The sequence below is a fragment of the Pyrgilauda ruficollis genome, unplaced genomic scaffold (genome assembly GCF_017590135.1).
Source record: "Pyrgilauda ruficollis isolate IOZ18807 unplaced genomic scaffold, ASM1759013v1 scaffold195, whole genome shotgun sequence".
NCBI lineage: Eukaryota > Metazoa > Chordata > Aves > Passeriformes > Passeridae > Pyrgilauda > Pyrgilauda ruficollis.
Window position 1 is genome coordinate 29,862 of NW_024518651.1, and position 9,933 is coordinate 39,794.

General features: G+C 68.1%; 2 protein-coding genes across 2 annotated transcripts in view; one reads left to right on the forward strand and one right to left on the reverse strand.

The window, feature by feature from the left end:
• Nucleotides 1–225: 225 nt before the first annotated feature.
• MRPS24 (mitochondrial ribosomal protein S24) lies at nucleotides 226–2,741 on the forward strand. Its single transcript, XM_041465942.1, has 4 exons — nucleotides 226–283; nucleotides 627–695; nucleotides 1,192–1,303; nucleotides 2,310–2,741. The coding sequence occupies exons 1-4, from the start codon at nucleotides 257–259 to the stop codon at nucleotides 2,591–2,593; spliced, it is 492 nt and encodes a 163-aa protein (XP_041321876.1). The 5' UTR covers nucleotides 226–256; the 3' UTR covers nucleotides 2,594–2,741.
• Nucleotides 2,742–3,362: 621 nt separating this feature from the next.
• Nucleotides 3,363–9,933, reverse strand: part of NPC1L1 (NPC1 like intracellular cholesterol transporter 1) — a 10,688-nt gene continuing 4,117 nt past the window's right edge. The window contains exons 7-19 of the mRNA XM_041465920.1: nucleotides 9,671–9,785; nucleotides 9,237–9,364; nucleotides 8,734–8,871; nucleotides 8,300–8,389; nucleotides 7,642–7,832; nucleotides 7,440–7,567; nucleotides 6,855–6,975; nucleotides 6,468–6,523; nucleotides 5,841–5,991; nucleotides 5,219–5,450; nucleotides 4,621–4,734; nucleotides 3,905–4,067; nucleotides 3,363–3,561 (exon numbers count right to left, since the gene is read on the reverse strand). Coding sequence (XP_041321854.1) covers nucleotides 3,401–3,561; nucleotides 3,905–4,067; nucleotides 4,621–4,734; nucleotides 5,219–5,450; nucleotides 5,841–5,991; nucleotides 6,468–6,523; nucleotides 6,855–6,975; nucleotides 7,440–7,567; nucleotides 7,642–7,832; nucleotides 8,300–8,389; nucleotides 8,734–8,871; nucleotides 9,237–9,364; nucleotides 9,671–9,785 — 1,788 coding nt within the window. The 3' untranslated portion in view covers nucleotides 3,363–3,400. The remainder of the gene's footprint in view (nucleotides 3,562–3,904; nucleotides 4,068–4,620; nucleotides 4,735–5,218; nucleotides 5,451–5,840; nucleotides 5,992–6,467; nucleotides 6,524–6,854; nucleotides 6,976–7,439; nucleotides 7,568–7,641; nucleotides 7,833–8,299; nucleotides 8,390–8,733; nucleotides 8,872–9,236; nucleotides 9,365–9,670; nucleotides 9,786–9,933) is intronic.

Below are 9,933 nucleotides of genomic sequence, written 5' to 3' on the forward strand. Positions count from 1 at the left end.
GTACATTCCCAGTACCATTCCCAGTACCATTCCCAGTATCCCCAGTACATCCCCAGTACATCCCCAGTACATTCCCAGTACATTCCCAGTACATTCCCAGTACATCCCCAGTACATTCCCAGTACATCCCCAGTACATCCCCAGTACATCCCCAGTACATTCCCAGTACCATTCCCAGTCCTCCCAGTACATTCCCATTCCCCCCCGCGCTGACCTCCCGCCGCCAGGGGGCGCTGCTGCCTCGCTCACAGCCAAGATGGCGGCGGCCGCGCGCGCGCTGCGGGTGAGGGGAGAGCGGGAACGGGGGGGAAAATACCGGGAATGGGGGAAAAACACCGGGAATGGGGGAATACCGGGAACGGGGAACAACACCGGGAACGGGGACACTGAGGGTGGGGGTGACAAGGGACACCGGGTTTGGGGACACCGGGGGCGCGCGCACTGAGCGTGGGGGGCACTGGGGGAGAGGCCAAGGGCTGTGGTGGCACTGGGGACAGGTCACAGCTGTGCGGTCACACCAGCGCTGTCCCCACTGCGGGGACACCGGCGCTGCTCCTGGGGACGCCCTGGCTGTGCCGGGACCGGGATGTCCCGTGCCAGCTGTGCCCGGCCCTGTCACTGTGCAGGTCCTTCCCCGTGCCCTCCGTGTCCCCAGCGCCACCCGGCAGCTCCACAGCAGCCCCGTGTGCCTCAAGGTGAGCCCGCGGGCACCCCGCGGCCGTGTCCCCCTGTCCCCTGTGTCCCTGTGTCCCCTGTCCCCCATCGCTCTGTCCCCCTGTCCCCGGTGTCCCTGTGTCCCCTGTCCCCCATCGCTCTGTCCCCCTGTCCCCCGTGTCCCTGTGTCCCCTGACCCTGCTGCCCCCTGTCCCTCTGTCCCCTGATGCGCTGTCCCCTGACCCCACTGTCCCCTGACTCCACTATTCCCTGTCCCCTGACCCTGCTGTCCCCTGTCCCTGTGTCCCCTGTCCCCTGTCCCCCTGTCCCCCTGTCCCTGTGTCCCCTGACCCTGCTGTCCCCTGTCCCTGTGTCCCTGTCCCCCTGTCCCTCTGTCCCCTGATGCACTATCCCCTGACCCCACTATCCCATGTCCCCTGACCCTGCTGTCCCCTGTCCCCCTGTCCCCGTGTCCCCTGTCCCCTGACCCTGCTGTCCCCTGTCCCTGTCCCCTGTCCCCTGACACTGTCCCCGCAGGCGCGGGCGGCGCGGGTGCGCGCGGGCAAGGGTGACAAGATGGTGACGTACGAGCAGGCGCACGCCCCGCAGCACATCGGGCACCGCAAGGGCTGGCTGTCCCTGCACACCGGTGAGTGACACGGGACGGGGGACCCAGTGCCACCTCTGTGTCCCCAGGGAACCTGCGTGGCGAGGCAGCGCAGCGGGCAGTGACCCAGTGCCACCCGTGTGTCACCAGTGCCACCCGTGTGTCACCAGTGCCACCTTTCTGTCCCCTCAGGGAACCTGTGTGGTGAGGCGGGTGTGGTGCAGCAGGCCATGACCCAGTGCCACCCGTGTGTCACCATTGCCACTTCTCTGTCCCCTCAGGGAACCTGTGTGGCGAGGCAGACACGGCACAGTGGGTGGTCACTCAGTGCCACCAGTGCCACCTCTGTGTCCCCAGGTAACCTGAGCGGCAGGCAGGCATGGCACAGTGAGTGGTCGGTCACTCAGTGTCACCTCTGTGTCCCCAGGTAACCTGCATGGGTGCCGTGCAGCAGGGGGTCACTCAGTGCCACCCGTGTCCCCAGGTAACCTGCGTGGCGAGGCAGGTCTGGCACAGTGAGGGGTCACTCAGTGTCACCAATGCCACCTGTGTGTCACTCAGTGCCACCTCTCTGTCCCCAGGTAACCTGCACGACAAGGCAGGTCTGGCACAGTGAGTGGTCACTCAGGGTCACCAGTGCCACCTGTGTGTCACTCAGTGCCACCTCTCTGTCCCCAGGTAACCTGCGTGGCGAGGCGGGCACGGCACAGTGAGGGGTCACTCAGTGTCCCCAATGTCACCCGTGTCCCCAGGTAACCTGCGTGGCGAGGCGGGCACGGCACAGTGAGGGGTCACTCAGTGTCCCCAATGTCACCCGTGTCCCCAGGTAACCTGCGTGGCGAGGCGGGCACGGCACAGTGAGGGGTCACTCAGTGTCCCCAATGTCACCCGTGTCCCCAGGTAACCTGCGTGGCGAGGCGGGCACGGCACAGTGAGGGGTCACTCAGTGTCCCCAATGTCACCCGTGTCCCCAGGTAACCTGCGTGGCGAGGCGGGCACGGCACAGTGAGGGGTCACTCAGTGTCCCCAATGTCACCCGTGTCCCCAGGTAACCTGCGTGGCGAGGCGGGCGCGGCGCCCCGTGCCCTGGAGGACGCGTTCCTGCGCCGGTTCCTGGCCGGGACGTTCCCGGGGCTGCTGGCGGACGAGGCGGTGCTGAAGCGGCGCGGGAACCTGCTGGTGATCTGCGCCCTGCTGGCGCGGGCACTGCCGCCCCACAAGCTCTACTTCCTGCTGGGCTACGCCGAGACCCTGCTGGGCCACTTCTACAAGTGCCCCGTGCGCCTGGAGCTGCAGACCGTGCCCGCCCGCGTGCCCTACAAGTTCATCTAGGGAGCGAGCCCAAACGGCCCCAGAAACCATAAATGTTCCTGAAAAACCTTAAATGTTCCTAAAAAACCTGTGAACGGTCCTACGGGAATGCTCTGGGATGTGCCCCACAGGTTCATCTAGGGAATAAACCCATAAATGTTCCTAAAAAGCCTATAAATGTTCCTACAGGAATGATCTGGGATGTGTCCTACACATTCATCTGGGGAGTGAGCCCCAAACGGCCCCAGAAACCATAAATGACCCTAAAAAACCTTAAATGTTCCCACAGGAATGCTCTGGGATGTGCCCCACAGGTTCATCTAGGGAATAAACCCATAAATGTTCCTAAAAAAACTATAAATGTTCCTACAGGAATGCTCTGGGATGTGAAGCACATGCTCATCTAGGGAATAAACCCATAAATGTTCCTAAAAAGCCTTAAATGTTGCTAAAAAAAAACTTAAATGTTCCTAAAAAACCTGTGAACGGTCCTACGGGAATGCTCTGGGATGTGCCCCACAGGTTCATCTAGGGAATAAACCCATAAATGTGTCCTAAAACCTGTAAATGTTCCTAAAAACCCATAAATGTTCCTACGGGAATGCTCTGGGGCATCCTCACTGTCCCCGCAGTGTCCCTGTGTCCCACGTGCTGTCCCCATGTCCCCACGGTGTCCCTGTGCCCCACGTGCTGTCCCCATGTCCCCAGCCGTGTGACATTGTGCAGCGCCCTCTCCCCCCATCCATCCATCCCAGTCCAGCCAGTGCAGGATGTGACAAAACCAGTTTAAATAGAAAGGGGGGAGGGGCGCGGGGGGGGCGTGGGGGCTCAGCCCTTCGCGGACCCCTTGTCCTTGTCCTTGTCCCTGTCCTTGTCCTTGTCCGTGTCCGTGTCCGTGTCCTTGAAGCAGGGGTTGCCCAGGCCCAGCCGTGTCCCCTGCACGGTGTCCCCCGGCGTGTCCTCCCCTGCTGGCACCTGCGGCGCGGGCCCTGAGGGGACAGCGGCACCGTGTCACTGTCCCTGCCCGGGGGGTGACACGGTGTCCCTGTCCCTGGGGAGGTGACACTGTCCCGTGTCACACTGTCCCGGTGTCCCTGTCCTTGTCCCTGTCCCCGAGGTGACACGATGCCCCTGTCCCCGTGCCCGAGGTGACACTGTCCCGGCGTCCCTGTCCCCGGGGAGGTGTCCCTGTCCTCGTGGTGTGACACTGTCCCTGTCCCTAGTATCCCTGTCCCGCTGTCCCTGTCCCGGTGTCACTGTCACGGTGTCCCTGTCCCCAGGGCTGTCCCTGTCGCGGTGTCGCTGTCCCTGTCGCGCTGTCGCGGTCCGTACCGATGTAGCTGAGCAGCACGGGCAGGAATGCCAGGCCGTGTGCCAGCCCCAGCACGGTGACGATGAGGTTGAGGCGGAAGAAGAAGATGCGCACCAGGCGCGCCTTGGCGAACGCCAGCACCGCCACCCCCGGCAGGTTGGTCATGGCCACCCCCGCCACCACCTGCGGCGACAGCGGCCACCCGCGGTGACACCGCCCGGCCGGGACAGCGGCCCGCGGTGCCAGCCCGGACCGGGAGGGTTTGGGGACCCGCGGTGTCACCCCCCGGCCCTGGAGGCCCCACGATGCCACCCCCAGCTCCAGGACAGCTTGGGGTCCCACAGCGTCACCCCCCGGCCCCAAAAGGTCCCCTGGTGTCACCCCCCGGCCCCAGGACAGTTTGGGGTCCCACACTGTCACCCCCTGGCCCAGGAGGGTTTGGGGTCCTGCAGTGTCCCCCCCGGCCCCGGAGGTCCCACGGTGCCACCCCCAGTCCCAGGACCGTTTGGGGTCCCCCGGTGTCACCCCCAGTCCCAGGAGCTCCCCCGGTGTCGCCCCCCAGCCCCAGGACAGTTTGGGGTCCCACAGTGTCACCCCCCGGCCCCAAAAGGTCCCCCAGTGTCGCCCCCCAGCCCCAGGACAGTTTGGGGTCCCACAGTGTCACCCCCCGGCCCCAAAAGGTCCCCCAGTGTCGCCCCCCAGCCCCAGGAGGTCCCGCGGTGTCCCCCGTGCCCACCTTGCTGCCCATGGTGACAGTGGCCTCCGCGGCTCGTGCCACCCGCGTGGGCTGGCGGCTGCGGGCGAAGGCGCAGGTGATGTGGGACACGAACTCCACCGAGATGCCCACGGCCTGGGGGGACACCGGGCTGGCACCCCGGGCACCGCCTGTGCCCCCAGAGCCACCCCCGTGCCCACAGAGCCACCCTCGTGCCCCCAGAGCCACCTCCCGTGTCACCTGCTATGTCCCAGCTCCTGCTGCCACCTCCTGTGCCCCCAGAGCCACCCCATGTCCCACCTCACGTGTCCCAGTGCCACCCCACATGCCCCACGTCCCTGTGACACCCCCTGTGCCACCCCACATCCCCTGTGTCCCTGTGTCATCCCGTGTGCCCCATGTCCCTGTGCCACCCCCCATGCCCTGTGTCCCCGCTGTCCCCTGTGCCACCCCACATGCCCCATGTCCCCGTGCCATCCCATGTCCCTGTGCCATCCCCCGTGCCCCATGTCCTGCTGTCCCCTGTACCCCACGTCCCTGTGCCACCCCCCCTGCCCCGTGCCCCATGTCCCCGTTGTCCCCGTGCCACCCGCCGTGCCCCGCTGTGCCCTGCCCGCACCGCCACGAGGTTGATGAGTGCCACGGCGTTGTAGGGCACTGCCCAGAGCGCCATGCAGCCCACGGTGCCCAGCAGTGCCATGGCGATGGTCAGCAGCGTGGCCAGGCTGGAGCGCACGTCCATGCCCAGCAGCAGGAAGGACACGGCGAAGGTGGGCACCAGGCACAGTGCCAGCGTCACCAGCCCCTCGGGCACCACCGTCAGGTACTGCTCGTAGTACACGTACGTCACCCTGCGGGTGGCACCGCTCTGGCACCGCTCTGGCACCGGGGACACGGGGACGGGCACCCGGACCCCAAAACGGGCACTGGGACCCCAAAACGGGCACCAGGACCCCAAAATGGGCACTGAATACCGTGATATGGGCACCCCAGCACCCACAGCACCCTGGGATGGGCACCCTGCCCTGGGCATGGCTAACTGGCAACCCCTAAAATGGGCACCCACACTGACCTCTGATCGGGGCACCCCCTCGAGACCCCCAGCAGGGGCACTGGGGCACCCCCTGCACCCCGGGACGGGCACCCTGACCTGGGCACCGCTACCTGCCCACCCCCCACCGAGCCCCCCTCGTCCCCCCGCGCCCCCGGCGGGTCCCCCCGCGGCTGGCAGTGCCACTCACGTGTAGGGGAAGACGCGGAAGGCGGGGTCGGTGCCGGGCACGGCGCGCAGGGTGCCCGTGATGCGCTCTGCCAGGGCGCGGGCGGCGCGCAGGGCACCCGTGTACTCCTGGGACGTGCGCAGCGGCCGCTGGTACGCCATGAAACGCGTGGCTGCGGGCACGGCAGCGGTCACTCGGGGCAGCGGGCACCACCGGGGCAGCTGGCACCACCGGGCCAGCAGTCACTCGGGGCAGTGGGCACCATGGGGCAGTGGGCACCATGGGGGCAGTACCACCGGGGCAGCAGTCACTCGGGGCAGTGGGCACCATGGGGCAGTGGGCATCATGGGGGCAGTGGGCACTCCCTGTGGTCAGCAGCTGCCACAGGGTCAGTGGTCACCCCTGGGCGTCAGTGGTCACCCCTGGGGGTCAGTGGTCACCCCTGGGTGTCTGTGGTCACTCCTGGTGGTCAGTGGTCACCCTGGGTGTCTGTGGTCACTCCTGGTGGTCAGTGGTCACCCTGGTGGTCAGTGGTCACTCTGGGGGTCAGTGGTCACCCCTGGGTGTCTGTGGTCACTCCTGGGGGTCAGTGGTCACCCTGGGGGTCAGTGGTACCCCGGTCCCTGTCCCCGTGCCACCCGCACTCACCCAGGATGGTGCCGTTGGCGTCCATGCTCACTGCGGTGTCGTAGGCGCCCAGGCCACTGCGGGGACACGGGAGGGTCAGGGGACAGCCGGGGGACAGCCGGGGGACAGCCGGGGAGTGCCCACGCTGGTGTTCCTGTCCCTGGCTGCCACCACCCCGTGGGTGGCATTGAGCACTGGGTGTCCTCCACAGGTGCCACCCACCCCTGGGTGTTCCCCCTGAGTGTCCCCTGCTCCTCAGTGTCCCCACAGGTGCCACCCACCCCTAGGAGCCTCCACAGTGCCAAACTCCGTGTCCCCTTGGGTGGCATTTACCCCCGTGGGTGCTCCCCTTACCACACCCCTGGTGTCACGGCGGTGCCACCCCAGTGCCACCACGGTGCCACTCACCCCTTGGCGCACTGCAGGGTGGGCCGGTCCTGCAGGAACCAGGGCAGGAAGCGCTGGAACTCCTCGGCCGTGGGGCGCCGCAGCCGCTTCAGGCACTGGCCCAGGGCGCAGCTGGGGTCAGCTGCGGGCACACGCGGGCTCAGCGCGGCCCCGCTCACACCGCGGGCACCGCGGGCACCCAAGGGCGCGCCGTGCCCGGCACAGCAGGCACCAAGCAGGCGCCCAGGGGGCATCACGGTAGGTGCCCAATGACCTCCCAATGGGCACCCAGTGGGCACCCAGTGGGCATTCAATGGACATCCAAGGGACGCCATGGTGGGCACCCAATGGCCATGGCAGTGGACACTCATTGTACATCTAAGAACCATCATGGCGGGCACCCCATGGGCACCCACCAGCCACCATGGTGGGCACCCAATGGCACCCAACAGCCACCATGGTGGGCACCCAATGGCACCCAACAGCCACCATGATGGGCACCCCATGGGCACCCACCAGCCACCATGGTGGGCACCCAGTGGGCACCCACCAGCCCCATGGTGGGCACCCCGTGCCCCCCGGCAGCCCCTGCCCCGCCGCACTCACTGCTGGTGGAGGGGCAGAACTCGCCCTTGTGCTCCCCGCTCTGGTGGATGCGGCAGCAGCGCACCGTGGGGTTCAGCCAGTCCAGGAAATCGTCCAGCCACGAGGTGGCCGGGATGGCCAGGTAGGACCTGGGGAGGGCACAGGGGGCTGGCAGGGGGCGGGCACGGCCAGCCTGGCACCCGCGGGCACCACGGGCACTCACACGTTGGGGAAGCGCGTGGCCAGCTGGATGCTCTGCGTCAGCGAGTCGGCGTCGCAGCCGGCGCTGGAGCAGATGGCGTTGGTGCCGTTCTCCGAGGAGAAGTTGTAGCCGCTCGTGGTGACAAAGTAGGTGGGGACACCCACGGCCAGGTAGCGGTTCAGCTCCGAGAAGTACGGGAGCAGGTACGAGTCCTGGGGACAGCCGGGGACAGCGGTGGCACCCGCGGGGGCACAGAGGGACAGAGGGGACAGAGGGGACAGAGGGGACAGAGGGACAGAGGGGACACAGAGGGGGCACAGAGGACACAGAGGGGACAGAGGGACAGAGGGGACAGAGGGGTTCCAAAGGAGTGCCAGCATCCCAGTGGGTCCCCATATAAGGCCATGCCACCCCTGCCATATGTCCCCATGTCACACCCCCACGTGTCCCCATCCAGGGCTGTGTCACCCACCCAGCACCCACAGGTCTCAGATGGGTCACCCCACGTCCCCATATGTCACCCCCACATGTCCCCAGGCCTCGCCATGGGGCCACCTCCCAGCCGTCCCCCCTGTGTGTCCCTGCTGCCACCCCACGTGTCTCCACTGTCCCCGCTGTCCCCCCGTGTGTCCCGCTGTCCCCGCGGTGCCCGCTTGCGGTGCCCGCTTGCGGTGCCCACCTCGGGCAGTGCCAGCTCCTGGTCCAGCCCCACGGACACGTGGAAGAGCAGGAAGAGCCCGGCGCAGGCCAGGAACAGGAACAGCAGCACCTGGGGGGAGGGGGCTCAGGGACCCCAACCCAAACCCACGGAGACCCCCGGGACCCCCAAAACCCCACAGAGACCCCCGGGACCCCCAAAACCCCAGAGACCCCAAACCCCTACGCACCCCCATGGCCCCCTGTGCCCCCCATTCCCGTGTCCCCCCGTGCCCCCCCTGCCCCCCGTGCCCTCACCACGGCGGGCCGCACGAGGGGGTGCAGCAGCACGGGGGTGTAGAAGCGCTCGAGGAGGGGGCGCAGCAGCCCCCTGCCCGCCCCGGCCGTGCCCCCCTTGCCCTTCCCGCAGCACCGTTCCCGTGCCCCCCGTGCCCCCCGTGCCCCCCGTGCCCTCACCACGGCGGGCCGCACGAGGGGGTGCAGCAGCACGGGGGTGTAGAAGCGCTCGAGGAGGGGGCGCAGCAGCCCCCTGCCCGCCCCGGCCGTGCCCCCCTTGCCCTTCCCGCAGCAGCAGCAGAGGTCGAAGCGCCCGGCCTGGGGGCACGGAGGGGTTGGCACGGCTCCTCTGCAGCCCCCCCGTGCCCCCTGCCCACCCTGGGCACAGCCAGGGGACCCTCACCCACCCTGGGGGCCCTGTGCCCACCCTGGGCATCCTTACACTCACCCTGGGGGCTTCATGGGCACCCTGTGCCCACCCTGGGGACCCCTCACCCACCCCATGCCCACCCTGGCATCCCCACACCCACCCTGGGGACCCCTGCCCACCCTGGGGATCCTCACCCTGTGCCCACCCTGGGGACCTCTCACCCACCCTGTGCCCACCCTGGGGACCCTCACAGCCACCCTGAGCCCCCAGCCCGTGCCCCCCTGCCCTGGCCCCGCGGTGCCCCCGGTGCCACCTCCTGTCGCCGCCTGTCCAGCGCCACCAGTGCCACAAACCCCGACATCTGCAGCGCGAAGTCCAGCGCGATGGCGAGCGCGGCCGTGAGGGCGAAGGTCCGCACGGCTGGCATGGACGAGAGGGCACCTGCGGGACCCCCGGGCACCCCCGGGTCACCGGAGACCCCCTGGCACCCCTGGGTCACCGGGACATGGCCGGGCACACCCCTGGCATCCTCGTGTCACCGGACACCCTCTGCCACCCCTCGGTGTCACCAGAACCCCGTGCCAGCCCCCCACACCACCCCCCGGCCCGTGCCCCTTGTCCCCCATGTCCCTGTGCCCACCCAGTGCCCCCCAGCGCCCCTGTGCACCCCCATGTCCCTGTGCCCCCAGTGTGCCTCCATGCCCCCCCTTCCTCCCAGTGCCCCCCGTGCCCCCCGTGCCCCCGCACCGAGGAGGAAGCAGACGGTCTCGGAGAGGCTGCAGAGCAGCATGCTCGGTGCCACCTGTGCCAGCACCCGCCCCAGGTGCTGCTCCCGCGTCTCGCCCGGCTCCTGCTGCGACTGCTGCTGCCAGGGAGGGGGGTCAGGGGCGGCCCGGGCACCCCCCGAGCCGGGGGGCACCCAGGGGCACCCCAGACCCCAAATTCCCCTGTGCCCACAGATGCCCCCCTTGCCCTATGGGGATCCCTGTCCCGAAATGTGCCCCCACCCC